General features: G+C 35.9%; 1 protein-coding gene across 5 annotated transcripts in view; it reads left to right on the top strand.

Moving 5' to 3' along the window:
- Nucleotides 1–19504, top strand: part of LOC110019678 (RNA polymerase II C-terminal domain phosphatase-like 4) — a 64431-nt gene that overhangs the window by 29372 nt on the left and 15555 nt on the right. For all 5 annotated transcript variants that reach the window (XM_020717450.1, XM_020717449.1, XM_020717451.1 and 2 more), the window contains 2 exons: nucleotides 6599–6681; nucleotides 8153–8283. In XM_020717450.1, the coding sequence (XP_020573109.1) occupies nucleotides 6599–6681; nucleotides 8153–8283 (214 nt within the window). The remainder of the gene's footprint in view (nucleotides 1–6598; nucleotides 6682–8152; nucleotides 8284–19504) is intronic.

The following is a 19504-nucleotide window of genomic DNA, read 5'->3' as shown; positions in this document are numbered from 1 at the left end:
ATTAGTGGGCTTGTAGAAATCAAATGTTTGTTCTTTTCTTAAAATCTCTTGAGCTTGGGTTGCTCACGCCACTCGATGTCCTACTCGCAGGTTGTTCTTGTTAAAACCATTTCGTTATTTAGCAAGTGCTGCATTGTTAGTCTAAATCATGGAGGTTATGTTTAATTGATTGCAAAACCCATTGTTTGCCAGTTACTGTATGGTGCATATGGATTCTGTCAAATGCTTGAATATTGAGAAAATATTTATTCTAGCCGCTTTATAGAAAAAATAAACAAATGTGATTAATTTGTTGGCTACTTTGATCATTACTAACAGTTTGCATCTCTCAGTTTTTTTTTCCTTATAAATTAGATTTTTTATGGAAATTTAGAGTTGAAGATTTATTTGTGTTTTTCAAATGCAAAGCGCAATGTGATGAACAAATTTCTATTTTTTCGTGTAAAAAAGATTGTGAAGTGGCGGTTTTATTAACCGTAGAACTCATAATTTATTATAAGTTATACTTATTACGTGCACATTTTAAATCTTTATTTAATCAAACCTGGACCCGGTTGAGTAATATATTTCAATACACAAACACACATATATTTATATTGTTCCACAAATCTTGGCCTGTTGGTGGAGGGGTAGTTGTAAGTCCCCTCAGGTCAAGGGTTCGATCCCACCGTGGCGCGGGGGTCTGGAATTTTAGACATATGGCGTGGGCTTTCATCATTGGGTCAAAAAGCGCATTGGAAATCAATATTTGGGCCTCTGTCAAATATCGATTTTCTTTTATATATATATATATATATATTAAAAAGCTCAAGGGCTATAAAGAGAAAATATACAGATAGGTTGTATGGGTAGGCTTAAAAATAAACACCCAACCCACACTATACAACACACCCAAAAAAGATAAAAAGGGGTATATATATAAAAGTAAAAAAGCCCAAAACCACCCGGGCACTAAAAAAATGAGGGTCATCCCAATCTTGTTCTGCCTCTAGCTCTAGTTCTCAGAAGGGATCCAGCTAGCAGATTGGTAAGGTCCGTACTATTACTCGACGTAACCAAAGTATCATCCTTAAGACTCCTGAGCTCAAATAAATCTTCATTATTCTTCTTTCTCCTGGAAGTGTAAACCTGCCATTCCTCATCCGAAGAATCAGTCTGACGAGGTGGTAAGATGAAGCAGAAGGATTAGCAACCGTAGTACCCACAATAGGTTCTAATATCTGTGAAGTATAGGCTGCCTCTACACTGAATGCTTCCTGAAGAGGGGGAGCTGCGAGGTTCTCCTGATTATCAATTTGAATACTGTCCTTGGTAGGTAATAGTCCATCAGTATTGTTTTTTATGGGGTTTTAAGGTGTCAACATCACAACACTCACAGTAACAACAGTGTCAAAGGGGCACAGGGGAAACAATATCCTCTCCAGGTGGAACTAAAATGTCCAGAGCAGTGAGGTTAGACCCATCCTTATTCACTTGAACCTTAGCCTTCAAATTAGGATGAAACTTGTGGAATTTATCAAGGATATGCCCAAACATCTTATAGTGGGTACAATATGCGGGTCTGTGTTCCATGACGATTTGTTGTCAATATCCATTATGGGTTGTGCCCAACCAAACTTCAGTAACGTCAGGTAAAGTAATATTCCTTTCCACAAGTATTCTGGCCACCGATGTTCTGGTTAGGTTGAAAGTAGACAGATATAGCTTCAAAGGATCCTCAAGGATAACCCTAATAAAGTAGAGAACGGTGAAAAAAATGCAACTTAAGACAAGGTAGACTAAACCATACCGGTACAGTGGGAGTTTCATGATTTGGGTTGAAATTAGGAGACCATTTGAGTTAGGAGACCATTTTGTCTGCGATATTAAGATATTTCTTAGAGAAAATTGGGGTATAGTCTTCAGCCACTGTTAGTTGAATCAACACTTGTCTCCCATCCTTGAGTCTCATTTTCTACTTGCCTACTAGCATACTACTAGCATAAGATCATCACCACTCTTTCTGGTAACATCCATAGGTGGGTGCCCCCACTGAAGTTTTCCAATAAGAGCAAACTTGAATTTTTCCGTCAAGGTAGAAATTTCTGAGTCAGAGAAAAAAATTATTGTTTTTCCACCTTTCTTACTTCCCTACTTAACAAAAGGGCAATCATTTGTACAATCGTGAAAATACTTTTAGCTTAAGGGGAATACCACCGCGGACTCCACCTGAGAGTTACCCACAACGTGGGCAAAGGAGACCTTTGTCAGTTCAACCAAAGAAGAAGGAAGAGCCATTAGAACAAGGGGAGGTGCTGGCGATCACCTGCAGCGAGAAGCAGCAAAACGACATTGCGTCGGGAAGCACGTTGTCGGGCCTGAGAGAAGCACGGGCGCATATGGTCGAAATGAAAAAACGTCTTAGCAGAAGGTCAAAACAGAAGGTTGGCCCAAATTAACTACCTTCCTAATCATTTAAATTTGGCAAATCATTGTACTGTCAAGGAGATGAAAGAAAATGAAACTCTTTTTCCATTTAGGTTCTCGAATCAGTGGAGATAGTATATTCTCGTACTTAAACGAACTTGATTTCACTGAATCTACCCAACAAGAGTAGTGAGAGTCCAACTCCAGCACATATTAGGAGACAAACTCTGTTTAAATTTTTAGTGCATTGTCTAGTTCTTTTAGACCTCATTTGGAGTTGCTTTTCAGTTGTTTTACTTTAGAATCCAACATATCAAAATATTGATTGATATGGGATATCATGTAGGGAAAACTATTGTTGCTTGTGCTCCTCCATAGATTCACAGCTATGACAGAACACTTACAGAGAAGCTTACCCATTTTTGAGAGATTAATGATTAATTTCTTATCAATCGGCACAACAAGCGACAAAACTTGAAGACTTTGTCTTTCCCTTGTTGCAGTCCTTATTTGTATCGAAGTGATGAAGATGATAGAATGGTTGCGGGCAGCAGCCTGTAAAATGTAGAGAAACAGTGATTTCAATTTTATGTCCTCTTGAGATCCATCTTATTATTTATCACCATTTGGTATTTTTCTTCTATACCATTGCTTGGAAAGCTTTTTATAGGTTTTACATTACATACTAATTCGGCATGGGATGCATGCATCTTAAGTTCCTATTTATGATGGTTTAAATTTTGGCGCATTTACACCCCCCAATTCCTATGTATTTACATATCTAACATCTATACTTTTTACATTTGTACCACCCAAACCTTTCATATCACATATAAAGTACCACCATTTTAATTTTTTAAAAGTAGAACATAACTTCTCATGCATAGGTAATGTGGCAGGTGTGTAAAAATTTAAGTTTAGGTGTTATATATGTTAATACATAGGAATTGAGTGTTATGTATGTAAATCTTAAATTTATTATAAATTTGCCTAGAAAATTGTTTAAAGGCTTTGTTGCCTTCTTTGGTGTTTTATTATGGTATTTATGAGTTTTAATCAATGTTATGTCATATATATATATATATATTAAATAACTTCAATATTACTGTAACACACCCTGCTTCCCTAGTACTTCCAAAATTAATTCTCATGGTATTCAATCATGTCTTCTTATGATCAATAAAAACTATATGTAGTTTCTTTGCATCTTTCTCTGCTCACTAAAATTTTCCTTTAATTGTCTTGCATAAAATGTGCTTCCATAATAGATATTTTTTATCATGTAACCAAACTTATTTTTTGAAGTAAATATATATATATTTTTTTCAAGTTTTTATTCCTTTGCTTTTATCAATAACTTTATTATATGAGTACTAAGTTCATTCCTCCATCATGACCTCATTATCTAACATATCTCGTGGTTCTTAAACAATGCTGCAAAAAATTTGTTCAAACATTCAACTACAGTGATCTATATAATTCTTTTTGAAATTTTTGTGAGAAAAATGGAGCATTTGAAAGACTTTATGGGCATTATTGATTTTTTTTTTATCTCAGGAGAAATTTAGATAAAAATTTTTTGCGACTGTCATACTCTAGCATATCAGGTTATGAAATGCCATTCAACCCAGAAAATATTCAAAATCATGGAGAAAGTTATAGCCAAATAGAAATGCGATGGTAGTCTGTGAAGTAAAATTGTCAAAAAAGTTATCATAAAATAACCCTTTAAATATCAAAATTCTTGCATTCACATTGAAGTCATGTTGTATTGTAATTTTTGTTGTAGACCTTGTTTTTTTCACTACAATTGGGTCAAGTTGTTGTACGTCACTGTAGGCAACAGTGCCTATTTTCACTAAACTTTGGTTAAGTTGTTGCACGTTACTTACATTTGATGTTGTGGCCAACTCTTGCTTTTCATCTTGGGTCTGATTGAATTCTGGCCAAAGTCTTAGCATTAATTAATGATTTGGTCATCAAATATGGATAGTGTTTTGCACACGTATATATAGGATATGCAGACAAAAGTAATGTTGAAGATTAAAAAGGAAAATGGGCAGATCAAAGATATCATGTTAGCACAGAAGTTATGTGAAATGATTTACTCAAATATATAAAATTGAACTTGGAATGAATGGAGTTTGAGTTTCATAAAATCGATGCCCAATTATTGGAATAAGTAATGATGATATAAATTAACCATGTGGGGTCTATAAGAATAAAACATAGAAAAGCCTACGAGTTAGTTGAAGCTTCTGAATTTTCAAGTTTTGGTGTTGTTCAACTTGGAAATTATAAGTATGATAATTTGCGAAGAATCGTTTCAGTTTGGGGAGACGAAAGGAAGATCAGAAGAAGAAAAGGCAAACAGGCGGAAAATGAAATGAAGAAGCGAGGAAGACAAAATGAAGAGTCGGGGAAGCCGAACAGACCGAGAGGAAACAAGAGGTCAGAAGTTTAGGAGGAGATTTTAACTATATAAATCGACTTATTCGACGGTAGGAAAGAGGCGACGTCACTGTCATGTAGAGGCGGTGAGTGCAGGGGTTTTTGCATACTTGGTCTTGACGAACGAATCAATAAAGAAGAAGAAGAGGGGGGACGTTGTTGTCTGGCGACGACGACTCTATTGAGCTTAATGGAGGAATCGACGAGGTTGTCGTGCAAAGGAAGAGGAAGACAAGAAGGGTTGAGTTCGTGCGAGAGACTAGACTTTCGATTTGGGTCACTCGCTAGTAGAAAGGAGGTAGAGGAGGGCTCTCGCGGCTGTAGATGCTTGGGCAAGCTTTTCTATGTGAAGTAAAGTCTTGACCGAGCCTTGCTACTCGGTTCGAGTGATCTAGGGCACGAGAGAGGGGAGTAAGGTAACATACTTAATAATTTGAATTTTATAATTTATCACAGAAGCTTTATATGAATTAAATTCAATCTTATTGTTTAAAGGTAATCAGTAGTAATAATAATAGTAATAATAATAATAATGATATATATATATATATATATATATATATGATTAGAAAAATAAAAATGTGATAATTAAAAAAACTTATTAAATTTGTACAAAGATAATAGATAAATTAAAATTTAATATGAATACCATGTTTATTTTATACATTCAATTTTAGATGAGTCGGCGTTAAAACTAATTAATGGACATCGAGATGAGCACTTGTACTTTTAAACTATAGTAATAATTTGTTTCTTCTCAAATATGTTTGTTGTTGATGATATTTGTGGACGCTTTATTTTGGTTGAACTATTCTTTTCTTTATTGTTCATATCTTTGCAAATGTTGTAGCTATTTACTTATGCATTTTAGTTTATATTTTATATAGTATGATTGAATGTGATTAACACATGTTTATGTTGACTGCTTGTATGTGCATGACTGACTATGATGGAACACTCCTTGATGGTATTAGTGGGGGAACACTAATGTACATGTACCTGAAAAAAGATATTGATATTGATGTGTCTTAATTGATAATTTTTAGACGGTGTCTTCCGTGATGGTTGTATAAGTATGAAATGATATTGATATGCTATTGGTAAAATAACACTCTTGAATAACATCAAATGTTCTTATTGATTTATTTAAACAGTTTAACTGACATGCATATTATTTCTCTCATGTTTTACTGTAGTTTGAGTACGAGTATTCACTAACTCGTTTAGCTCACAGTTGTTTTAACTAACATTTTAGGTTTAATTAAATTATTAAAAGATGAGTGATAGATGAGAAAATCTTTATAGAAGATTGTATCAATTTAATCTAATTTGTAATGGTTTATTCTTCTGTTAAATTGAAGGTTAATATAAAAAAATTATTTCACACTGTTCGACTGTCCGTTCTCACCTTAGTAAGCCCCAGGCCGGGTCATGACATAATCTTTGTAAAATATTCATGATTCTATTTCATTTAGGTTTAATGAAGCTAAATAGGAATTTTTGGGACAAAGCTGTTTCTGTTTTAACTCTGTGGTGAAGCGCGTAAGCAGGCCCTTGTTACCTTTATGTTCTTTATTCCTATTGTTATTGTGATTCATTTTTGCAATTCCAAGTGAAGGATCAGTCCTATTAGGGTTTCTATTCTATCTTGTCAATTTATTTCATGATTAGCACATCATATTTCGCCATGTCTACTGGCTTAATTAGAATTTTGCAACTGAAATAGCTTTTTATTTAACAGGAGTAAAAGGCCTAAGTTGGATCCAGATGGTACTGTAGAGATTGAGAAGCCCACAAATTTAGCGTCTATCAATGAAAATACTGGTACCATTAGCTGAATCCCTCATAAGATGATTTAAGGCGTGCTACTTGTATCAGGAAATTTATTATAAGAGCCTTTAAATCAATGCACTAGGTTTAGAGTACTATGAAATTGAGTTGGTAAGATTGTATAATGGATTTAATCTATCGAGTGCACAGTTCAATCTTTACATACTGTAGATTTTTTTTATTACTTTTATTTTTGTAATTCAGTTTTAAAATTAATGCAACCTAAATAAGATGCGTTTTTGAGGTCAGATGAGCAAAACTTATACAGGGATTGCCGGCTGACACATCCTAGGAAATTCCTCATAAAGTTCTGTTTTTGCTGTTTGGGACTTAATTAAAAAACCGTTCTCTTTTTTTCAGCAAGTTCATGTTCGTTTCTGTGTTAGCCAGGCTAATTTTAACGTGGACAGTGACTGTTCTGTAATTGCTGTGGTTTTCAAGCTAACTGTTTGAAAATTATTAATAACATCGGTTGGATTAATTACATTGGTTGGAGTAAAGTATTTATTCTTGTTTGCTTTACTAAAGAACTTCATATCTAACTTTTTTTAAGGTTGTAAATGCAAACATCTAACCTGAAATGCGTAGCGTTTTGAGTAAAGAGGGATAAACTGTATCACAGAACATTGTCACTCTTTACCTTGAAAGAGATTTTTCTTTTCATTCAAGATGAAGTTGAGCATATGGTTGTTTTTCTTTCCTTTTTTTATGGGTGGAGATGGGGGAGGGATATTAAATTGTGAAAAAAGAACAAAATAATCAGCATTACTTACAAGAATAAGCAATGCAGAATGAAATTAACGAACATTCAAATTTCACGTCACTCTGGTTCACAGTTTGATTTGATGATGACCACTGAAGATGCTGTCACCTTAAATAGTGCAATTTATTTTAGCTTGGCAAATTTTTCAATTGTCCTGTTGTCACTTTCTTTTCTGTCATACGGAGTGTAAAAGGCTCCTTGTTACACAATTTATTTTGAAAATGTTGGCACATATTTTATTGTTATTAGCTTATTAAGTTGTTCAAGCTTTATCATTGAGGCCATATCCTGGAAAAGGAATGCAAAGGATATAATCATATCTACAAATTAGTATGGTTATGTTTGGCTTAAAATCTCTCAATGGTGGAGTGAAACGTATATTTTCATGACTAAATGCTCACTGCAAAACTGTGTTGCAGTAATAAAGGAGAAGTTATTTGGTAAAAAATGATTTGAAGAGGTGTTATTGAACAAATTCATTGAAGCTCATATTAAAGAACAACTAATATACTTCAATTGCGCTGACATTCATACTCCATAGCCCTGTACCGCACTATGTGGCAGTGATTCAAGCCCTCGTTTTTCTTGGCAATATCTAGCGGCAATTTGGGTTATTGACTCTATTAAGCAACCTTGCTGATGTTTTGATTGTCAATGTATACTTTCATACGTATTAAGTTCTAATATGCATACTTTTTGTAGGTTCATCTTCAGAAGTTCAAGATGAGGGCATATGCCCACCACATCCCGGCTTTTTTAAAGGATTGTGCATGAGATGCGGACAATTGGAGGAGGATGATGGATCGGGTTTGGCATTTGGTTATATTCATAAGGTACCAATCATAAACTTTTATTTTTTTTTTTGCTTCTCATCCATAGCATCATGTTTTATTTAACTCATTATCTTGATTTAGTATTACTGTTTATTTTTGTTTGATGTATGACAATCATTATGAAATTTGGCATCTTTGTAGTTATGTGGTATAGGAACTATCTTGATTTTCCGTTTGTATATTCCACAAATGAAGAATAATTGCATAAATATGTTGAGAAAAAGGGCCAATGCCCAATCTCAATTCCCGGGGCTTCTTTTGCTCATGGATGAGCCTTTTTAGCTTGGTACAGAGGTTTTTGCATACTGTTAATAGTATTTTTTATTTTTTTGTAAATGATAAAAATTGCGGAGTTATTGTGAGCTAAACCAATCCCAATTATTGTTAGGCTCAAACAATTTAAATTGTTAATTTTAAGTACTAACTATTTGTTTCCCAATCCTAAATCCTCCCTACCACACCCTGGCCTTTAGGAGGAAATAACCTGCTTTGCTTGTCTCTCTTTATACCCGTGTGCTTCCCCCTTCCATACCACTTTTTGTCACTCATTGGAAGTATTATCATTTTTTTCTTTTTTAGACCAATTTATGGAGTTGTTTGTCGGTCAACTCTTTTTTTTTATTTGAAAATAATTTTGAAATTTAATTTAATATAATAGGTATATAGTTTCGGTTTTGAAAGTAATATGTTTTAGTTTTCGAAAAATGAGACCAAATGAATTTTATGAGTCTAATAGTTTGCATAATCGTGCTGATACCGCAAATACTACACCTTCTCGAAAGATAAGTACATACCGCGACGATAGACTCAATCCTGCAAACTAAAAAATTCGTGACATCGTTTAGCCTGCAAACTTTTTATGCGTCATCAACAAGTTCCCCTATTTAATATGAAGATTAAATAAGTTTACCTGGGTTCCAAGTTCCCTATAGAGGCAAACTCATATAGTTAATTACATCTCAAATGACTGGAGTCATTGTAGAAAACTCTCGATAATGATCAGAGGTACTAGTCTTTAAGAATTCAAAGTTTAGGTTTTCACGGTAGAACGTGGAAAAACAAGTAGAAGTAGCTCAAATAGGAACAATTATTTTTAGGAGTCAAAATGAAGGAAAATGTAAGAGTGTTACAAATCCTGGGGAGAAACTTCAGTGACTTCCCAAACTATCCTAAACTGTGGCTGAGTTTTGGAGATGATGTTATTTAGGTGTTTAATTCTGTCAATTTTATTATTCGGAACTTACATTTGCATAATATTCGATTATACAAATAACCCGCAAAGATAGGAGAATTTACGTCGTACCACCCGACAACCTTGAAACCTAAGGCGAGTTAGGACTTACGTTGTACAACATGGTTATGCAGGATCCTAAAGAAGCTACCTCGAAGTCCTATGGGTTGTTATTTAGACTAAAGAGAGAGTATAGCTGGTGTAGACTTGTTTTGCTGTTGTAGAATAACGACTACCTCCAATTGTAGTCCGCTCCAAGCTCCTTGCCGCGCTGCCCACAAAGTTAGATCCAGGCTCCTGTTGTAGCGATGACTCTAAGGTTTAATTGTTTGAGATTGGTGGTTTATGTTTCAGAGTTTTGGTGTCAAAGTTTGGTTTTGTTTTTGTTTTTGTTTTTGTTTCGGTTTCAGTTCTGATTTTGTATGCAAAATAAACAGATTGCAGGTAAATAAAAGACACTTGAAAAGTAAAATGCAGTGAAGTAAAATGTTGTAAATAAATTGTAAAAGCATACCTGAGCATTTGCTACTGTTGCGTAATTAGCATTGCAAGCATAATATGATTTGCAGCAGATTTAAATAAATTTGTAAGAAAAATAAGCAAAGCGAGAAGACCCAGCACGAAAGTCAGAAAAATGAGTCGTAGCAAAATACGAAGATTCAAAGAAAAATCCACGGTCACATATGGAAGACCAAGACTAGGTATAAGACATCAATAAAGGTGGGGGCTCAGAGCTATACTGTGTGCTTCCCAACATTGGTAAGAGTTACCAACCCGACAATCTACAGAAAGCAGTTATTAACCTCAATCCAAGTGACTATTTGTTGACCTTTGTAAGTTTTACCAAAATTCTTTTATTTTTCATGCAAAAGTTAGTGTTTAGATTTACATGCAGAGTTCACTTTAACAAGCAAAAGAAATTATTATTATTATTAATATTTTTATTTTTGTAAATATTTTGTAAAGTAGTGTAATCCATAGGTGAGTCACTATAATCGTGCCAGGACTACTGACAACCAGCGTCGGGGGCGACAATCCCATCAAGAGTCGACAGATAGTATCATTGGTTCTTTCCTCTCCCTTATTGAAGGTTTTTGAGGTAGGAGATACTATTCTAATAATATCACTTCGTATCCATCGTTTAAGCAAACATAAACAATGTCGTTATCGCCCTCGCCACCTAGACCCTAGACTTATTCTAGTTCGGTGATCCATATGTCGTATTAACAAATGTCCCCAATTGCCGGAAGGATTTGCGTGTAATGTTCAAGCTCAAATCCCGGTGCATTGAGTTTTACTATAGGTTGTCATGACGGGAATTCCACTATGGATTTAATTAAGGAAACATGAACTCATCTCGGTGCATCCTCATGCCTAGTGTCTTAATCAATTTGTGAATCAGGGTCAAGTACCCAGTTTCATTATTCATTCAAAAATTAGGTAGATGAACGCTCACATAGGTTGTGCTCCTAAAATCTAGGAAGACTATATTGAACAATTAGGTAGATGAATTCTCACTTAAGATGTACTTCTAAAAATCTAGGAAGCGTACACTGAAAATTAGGTAAGTGAACTCTCACTTTATGGTGTGCTACTAAAATCTAGAAAGCCTACACTGAGAATTAGGTAGAAGGATTCTCACCTAGGGTGTGCTCCTAAAATCTAGGAAGTCTACACTAAGAATTAGGTAGGACTCTCATCTTGGGTGTGCTCCTAAAATCTAGGAGGCATACACTGAGAATTAGTTAGATGAACTCTCACCTCGAGTGTGCTCCTAAAATCTAAGAAGCTTACACTTTAACTTTTGTTTAAAGTGACTTAAGGTGTTATATCCTCAATTAAGCGTTTTCCAACTAATCCTCAAATATTTCTAAGTGTCTTCCAAGTATTTAAATTAGAAATTCCCATTTTTTGATTTAACCATTGGCGTAAGAAGCGAAACAAAAGAAAAAAAAGGAAGGTCGATCCACCCCCAAAACCAGCAAACCAAAAGGGAAGAAGAAAATGAATCAGTCCTAAAAGCGCTTCAATTCTTTCAACAACTGTACTTAAATAAATTCTCGAGAAGAGTGCTTAAGTTTGTTCCAAGACAGTGTTTTGATCGGCCCAAAAGTCTTCCAATTCAGTAAGAAAAAGAGAATTCCAAAAGTCACCAAATAGACTCAGAAAAGTGCAGACCAAAAGCCGTGAGATGAAATCAAGAAACACAACCCTTAAGTTCCTAGACGGACCCAAGAAGTGCAACCCATAAGCCACTAGACAGGCCCAAGAAGTGCAGCTTTGACACTTCTTACAGCATCCCAGAGCAATCGACAACTCCAAACAACAACTTGGACATTTCCTACAGCGGCATACAACAATCGACAACCTCAAACAACAACTTGGACTCTTCCTACAGCCTCTTACAGCGATCGACAACTTTAAACAACAACTTGGACACTTCCTATAGCCTCCTACAACAACCGACAACTCCAAACAACAACTTGGACATTTCCTACAACCTCCTACAGTGACCGACAACTCGAAACAACAGACAACTCCAAACAACAACTTGGACATTTCCTACAGCCTTCTACAGCGATCGGCAACTCCAAAAAGCAACTTGGACAATTCCTACAGCCTCCTACAGAGATCGGCAACTCCAAACAGCAATTTGGACTCTTCCTATAGCCTCTTACAACGATCGACAACCTCAAACAACACTTATACTACCATTTCTCAGCCCAAAAAGAACTAAACAATAACCTATAGCACTTGTAAGCTTTCAAACAACACTTTCTAACACTTTCTCAACTCAAAACAACATTTTTAACTCCTCAATCGCTAATTTGCAGCGTTACACAACACTTAATTAACTCACAAAACATATTTTAGAAGCTCCAAAACAGTGAGCAATTTAAGCATAAATAAGCCCCCCAAAACCCCTCCAAAACAGTGAATAAAGCAGTCCCAAATGATGTTTTTACTTTTCTTATAATAGCAAGTAACCGACCTATAAAATCGGCATTTAAATCAACCATCGGAATAGCGTTTAATTAAGCATAAAAAAATAGTAGTTAAATCATTTCCAAATCAACAATAATACACGACAAAAAGCTGCTCTTAAAACTTTCTAAATCATAACGTTTCAAGTCAAAACAACATCAAGGTTGAACCACAACAACAAGGCTAGAAAGCCAAGATAACTCTTTAACGAAGCATAAATGCGCAATAGACATTGAGGGGAGCATATAAGAGAAATTAACAGGTCAAAACAGTGGCATGCCAAAAATATCAATTGTTCTTAACCGTCATCACATGATGCTTTGTATCAAGGAGTAAAACAAACTTTTAAGTGCAGTTTTAAAGAAATTTGTTACATTGATTTTCCAGAAATCCGCACAGAAGCAAAACAGGCGAGGAAATCATCACAACAGCTTGATATACATTAATGAAAACATGCAAATGGATAATTGAGATGAGGAGTTTACGGGAAAGATCGAACTTTTTAGTAAGAACAGCGGCTAAACAAAAAAAAAAAGAAGTGCAGGAATTTTGGCTATATGTTCACCTCGATCTCGTCATTGCCTCCTTACTGACAACAACCGCGATTACCTGGAGATTCAGTTGGGACGACAATAGTTTAAGGCGGAATCGGGATCGAGAGGGAGACGCGAGGGCGAGCGGTGCAGAGGGGGTTTCGGTGTCGAGCAGGAGAGGCGAGCTGAGCCGGAGGAGAGAATCGAGCGATAGAGGAGGCGGGGTCTGTGGCTTTCGGTGCAGAGGCGCAGCGACCTGATAGAGCCGGAGGAGGGGTTTTCGGTGTTGAGGAAGAGAGGGGGAGCGGGATTTGTCGAGAGAGGGGGGAGGCGAAGCAGGCGTGTGGGGTTTCTTCTACGTGAGGGGAGACCGAATAAGGAAGAAGAGGCGAGGGAGACGAAGCTTGAGAGTCGAGCGAGAAAGGCTAAGTTGTTTTTCTGGTGCAACTGGGTTGTTTTTTCTTTTTTTTTTCTTGCGTGAGGAAGAGGGAGCTGGGCAGCGATGGGAAGAGGCGAAGAGGAGGGCTGTTTGGCCGAGCGAGGAAGAAGGAAGCGGGATTGGGAGGAGCAAGCGGCTTCGATGCAGGGAGGGAGGCCTCGAGCGAAGTTTTTTTGGTGTGTGAGGGAAGCAAAGTCGAGTAGTCGAGAGAGCCCAAGAGGAGGAGACGTGATTTCTGTCGAGAGTGGGAGGAGTTGAATCAGGAGCTCCGAGCCTAGGAAGGGGGAGATGCGATTTTTGTATATCGGGAATTCAGAGAGACGTTAAAGTGACGTTATGCGACACATTGACGGGGAATTGAATGATTTTTGTTGATGTAACCAGCTCAATTAGAAAGTCTCAACTCTCAATTAATATGAGATTAAATAGCCCACTTAAAAATTGAACATTTGAAATCTGAAACTATTTTAGCTTGTGTTCAACCCAAGTTGAACCTGGGATGAACCCGAGCCCGCGTCCGGCTAATTAAAATAAACGTGGTCTATTTTCGTGTTGATTGATCGCGCGTGAAATCATAGCAATATAGGTATCCTTTCTAACTAAAACTGATGTTTCGGACGCGCCGACGTGGCCCGTTTCGCCGACGGTCAGGCCAAAAATGTGTCAACTTCGTGCGTGGTGTAGCTAATGCGTTGCTGAGTCACGGAGGGTTCACCTAAGACCGTCTGATCTTGTAGGAACTCATTTTCGGTCTCTGAGTCACGGAGGGTTCACCTAAGGCCGTCTGATCTTGTAGGAACTCATTTTCGGTCTATCTACATGTTGGTCCTTAGCCCTTGCAACTAGAAGTTGAGTGTTTGGAACCACTCATGCGAGTTCTTCACAAAGACGAGTCAAGAAGTGATTTGCAGTTCTACGGGAAGTGGACTCTATTACTAGTCTACTAAGATGGTCAACAAGAGACTCCTAAGACTAGATTTTGAGAGTGTTTGGAACCACTCATGCGAGTTCTTCACAAAGACGAGTCAAGAAGTGATTTGCAGTTCTACGGGAAGTGGACTCTATTACTAGTCTACTAAGATGGTCAACAAGAGACTCCTAAGACTAGATTTTGAGTTATGGGAGTAGGAAACTAAAACCTCACTGAAAATGAGGTTAACATTGTTACCCTGATTTGTTTTTTTTCCTGGTTGCTATATTCCTCATCCTTAAGGTTAACATTGTTACCCTGATTTGTTTTTTTTCCCGGTTGCTATATTCCTCATCCTTGGATCTCCACTGTTAAAAATACGATGGTGTATTTTCTAAACTGAATTTGATACAGCTCAATTTACATCTTTATCTTATTTGGCTGCGTAAGTTTGAGAAGATGAGTAAAAAGGATGCTTTGCTTGTGGAATGCAATGGTCATTAGTTGGCTTGCTTATTTGTTTTTGAATCTAATTTGTTTCACATTTTTTTTTTTGCTGATTGAATGTTGGAGTTGCTTGGAATATGAGTCTATGATGTCTTTAATTGTATTTTAGATATGTTTTCATGCTTTATGTTTGCAAGAATTTATCCCAAATTTATCTGAAATTTTGAACTTTTTTCCAGAATTTTATTTTAATTAGTTCTTTTTTATTTTGAATCATAATTTTGTATTAATTAAATATTTAAAATAGTGATTTTTGAGCCTTTCGCTTTCAGTAGTTCTCATTATTGGGCTAACATAAATTTAATTTTTTTAACTTTCTGGTGTGTTCCCTATAAGTGATGCGTCATAAGTAGGACTGTAAATAAGTCGAGCTCGGTTCGCTCGAATTTGCTCGACTTCAAAATCGACTCGTTTGAAATTGGCTCGTGAATAGTGTGTTCGAGTTCGACTCGATTTAAATATTTTTGTTTATTTTCGGCTCGTATTCGACACGAATTTAACTCGTTATAATTCATTTGAATAAATAGATGTAGAATGTTGGATTCGAACTTGGACCAAATCTATGCAAAAAAAGGTACATAATCATATTACCACACGAATGTTATGATCTAAACTTAGATATAAATATAGATAATATAATATTATATACATAATATATATAATATATTATTATATAAATAATTATATGATTTTTTTTTTATTTCGAGCTAAAATGAGCAGAACACGAGCGAACAAAGAGCTTGTTCGTGTTCGGCTCATTTACGTAACGAGCTGAACACACGCTACTTAATGAGCTGAAAACGAGCTGTTCATGAACAATAAGCTTTTTTGACAGAGCTGGTCATAAGGTATTCTGATGAAAAGTAGGTTAATAGGTTTTTGGAGGATTATTCATTATTGATGTGCCACAACTTAACTGTAGTATAGATAGTGTAAGGGTGATAATCTATAAAATGATGCTTACATTTGAAACATAAAATCTTTGAATGTGAACACCAAAAAATCATTAAAGTAATGTTTAAAAAATTGCATTCTTGAAAAGGAAAAATCAAAGTAGAAAGTGGACTAAAAAATGTTGATGAAAGACTTTGAAAATTGTATGTTTAAAACATTAACAATATGAATAAGGTAGGATAGTAAAGGTTATAAAGAGGTAAAAGAATCAAATCACTAAGGCAATTGGATGATTGGTTGTTCATGTTAAAAATAATTTAAAAAAAATTATCATTGCTATTTTAATTAATTTAATTAATATTATGCCAGATGACATCCCTTATGGCTACTCCCTCTCACTCAAAAGTTGTAACTGTTTGCGCCTATGGTTCAAAATAATCCCATGACAAACTCTCGTAATGGGCTTGGTCATTTTCTCCAGCAAAAAAGAATCGGGGAGAGGGAGATGGAGAGATTTTGATTCTTCTCTGCAAATGTCGACTTGCCCATTTTGTTCCCACTTCGTAACTTCCCTTTGTCTCAACCCAAGTCCTCCCATTTCTCTGCGCTGGCTTACGCTTTCATCTTCGGTTGCAACAAACCACAGAAGGTGCTTCTCCCACTTCGTCGGTCTTCAGCACAAAGAATATCTTGCAGTTTCTCGTGACCGAAAATAGAAAGTAGCACATAAAGTATTCACCTTCAAAACTCCCATTTTTTTGTGATTTCTGTGGCCGGGAAAGCCAACAAATGGGATCACAATATACAAAGATCTTCAAAATTCCTGCTTTGAACTAGATGCCTCAGTCCTCCCTGCTGCGATGTTCTCTATGCCGAAATCCTCCATACTCCACCTGAAAGCCTCGTCGATTTCCCGCACTGGAAGCATTCACCGCTCCTTCACTCGCTGTGCCCTAGCCACAATTAATTCCTTACCGAAGCTGCGCGCTGTGTCTCGTTTGAAGCCTGCTTTGCCCCACTCGCCTGATTCCTTTCCTCTATCGATTAATCCTCCAATGTCATCATCTTTCCAAGCCGCGCTATCTCCCTTGCACTAAAGCCTTAGCATGACTCTCCTTGTGCGATTCTCTGCCCTAGCCTGCGATCCTCGACCCTAAGCTGAAGTAATATGCTCTTCCTATTAATATCCAGGATCGAACCCAGCTTCATTTTTTAATTCCGTTATATCTCATTCATTAAAGAGAGCCCATTCAGATTAAATTAGCCCTTTTCGAGCCTTTTTATTCATTTTTACTGTTCATTTCATTTTATTTATTATTGTGTATTATAATAATAAAAAGAAATGTGTTGTAGTATTACTGGCGTTGCTATCGTCGACGTCATTGTTGCTCGGAAAGGTACAAAAGCAAGACAATTGGGAAATTTTTGAAAGTCTTCATGTCGAGGAGAGCAAAGTACCGGCATGCGAGGAAAATCATGAACTCTTTTTGAGAATTCTTTTAAAATTTGGTGTTTCATGCTTTTCTGCAGGTACAATGTTGGTGCAATTAGAAAATTTTCGAAAACCTTCATTTGACGAGAGCAAAGTACTTGTTAGGCGGGGAAAAGTGCGAACTCGACTTGAGAATTATATTTAAAATTAGGGGTTCATTGTTTTTGCATTGCTCTCCGTTGTGTCTTTGGAGACCGCGGGATGAAACATCTGATTTTCCGACCGCAGTGTCGTACGAGATTGACCAACGTATCTTTTGAGTTAACAGGGAAGGTTGACATTCTCCTGTGCCCTCTAAAGGGGGATGACGTCGGAAGGCTGTCAAAATTTTGGGTGATTTAGATTTGTAATTTAAAATTTTAATATGTTCAAGATTATAAAATAACATAAAATTTTACTCATTCAAATTTTAAAATGATTTGAACTCTAGCTTTTAAAATTTTAGGCCTTAGGATTTAAAATGTAGAGGATATGTTTTTTTTTAAATATTTAGGCTCTTAAAAAATTTAAAAGTTATGGCTTTAGAACAAAAACTTTTAGTGCTTAAAAAAATATTTTGAATTCGCGGATAGGCTCATAGGGGCAAAGCATGGTTTAAATATGGAGTTTTCTTAAATTTTGAAATTAAAAATCGCCATCGGATTCGCTGTACTTCTGTTGTGAACAGAAGACGGTCTCTTTTTAAACCTAAAATTATAATATTTTTAGAATAATTTAAGCTCCAAATGATTTCAAAATTTATAAAAATTTCGTGCATGCGAGGAAAATCATGAACTCTTTTTGAGAATTCTTTTAAAATTTGGTGTTTCATGCTTTTCTGCAGGTACAATGTTGGTGCAATTAGAAAATTTTCGAAAACCTTCATTCGACGAGAGCAAAGTACTCGTTAGGCGGGGAAAAGTGCGAACTCGTCTTGAGAATTATATTTAAAATCAGGGGTTCATTGTTTTTGCATTGCTCTCCGTTGTGTCTTTGGAGACCGCGGGATGAAACATCTGATTTTCCGACCGCAGTGTCGTACGAGATTGACCAACGTATCTTTTGAGATAACAGGGAAGGTTGACATTCTCCTGTGCCCTCTAAAGGGGGATGACGTCGGAAGGCTGTCAAAATTTTGGGTGATTTAGATTTGTAATTTAAAATTTTAATATGTTCAAGATTATAAAATAACATAAAATTTTACTCATTCAAATTTTAAAATGATTTGAACTCTAGCTTTTAAAATTTTAGGCCTTAGGATTTAAAATGTAGAGGATATGTTTTTTTTTAAATATTTAGGCTCTTAAAAAATTTAAAAGTTATGGCTTTAGAACAAAAACTTTTAGTGCTTAAAAAAATATTTTGAATTCGCGGATAGGCTCATAGGGGCAAAGCATGGTTTAAATATGGAGTTTTCTTAAATTTTGAAATTAAAAATCGCCATCGGATTCGCTGTACTTCTGTTGTGAACAGAAGACGGTCTCTTTTTAAACCTAAAATTATAATATTTTTAGAATAATTTAAGCTCCAAATGATTTCAAAATTTATAAAAATTTCGTGGTTATCTCTTAACTTAAATGAGAAATCTTGAAATGTGAATCAACTCTTAAGATTTATATGAGTATTACTTGAGATAATCTTGAGCTATATGTGCTTTAAGGGTTTATATAAACAAATCAGTTACACATATTTTTAGATTCCCGCATGTGCTCCAACCAACGTATAAAATGTTCAAATACTAGGTTTGAGAATGATGCGCGGGCTAATCAGACTTCATTGTTTAGAAGATAGCGTTGCACGTCCTACTTAGGTCTTGTTTGGGGCAGGTGCAACCTATTGATAAGTTGTGCAACAGCCGCCCTAGGAAGCCGTTGCGCAGAAGCTGGTTGGTTGTTTATTTATTGCTGTTTGAAAACAGCTGCAACACAGTTGTTTTTAGAGAAATATTTATTCTATCATTGTGTAGTAATGTTATTGGCAACAAAATTGTTATATCAATATATTTGTTACTTTAAAAGCAAAAATACACTTCAGAACAGTGCAAAAAATAAGATATACCTCACATAGCTGCGAGCATTATCATTACTAAAACAAAAATAAAAATAAAAAATAAAATAACATTTAATAATATGATAATACTATTTTTAAAATAGAGACGATGTAGGTCGCAAGTCAGACCGTCCTCCAGGGATACCATTAATTCCTAATCACCCTCGATGGTGGAATCTGTCAGCCTGTCTGCCTACCATAA

This window comes from Phalaenopsis equestris, unplaced genomic scaffold (assembly GCF_001263595.1).
Source record: "Phalaenopsis equestris unplaced genomic scaffold, ASM126359v1 Scaffold000068, whole genome shotgun sequence".
NCBI classification, from domain to species: domain Eukaryota; kingdom Viridiplantae; phylum Streptophyta; class Magnoliopsida; order Asparagales; family Orchidaceae; genus Phalaenopsis; species Phalaenopsis equestris.
This window is presented reverse-complemented; position numbering and strand designations above follow the sequence as displayed.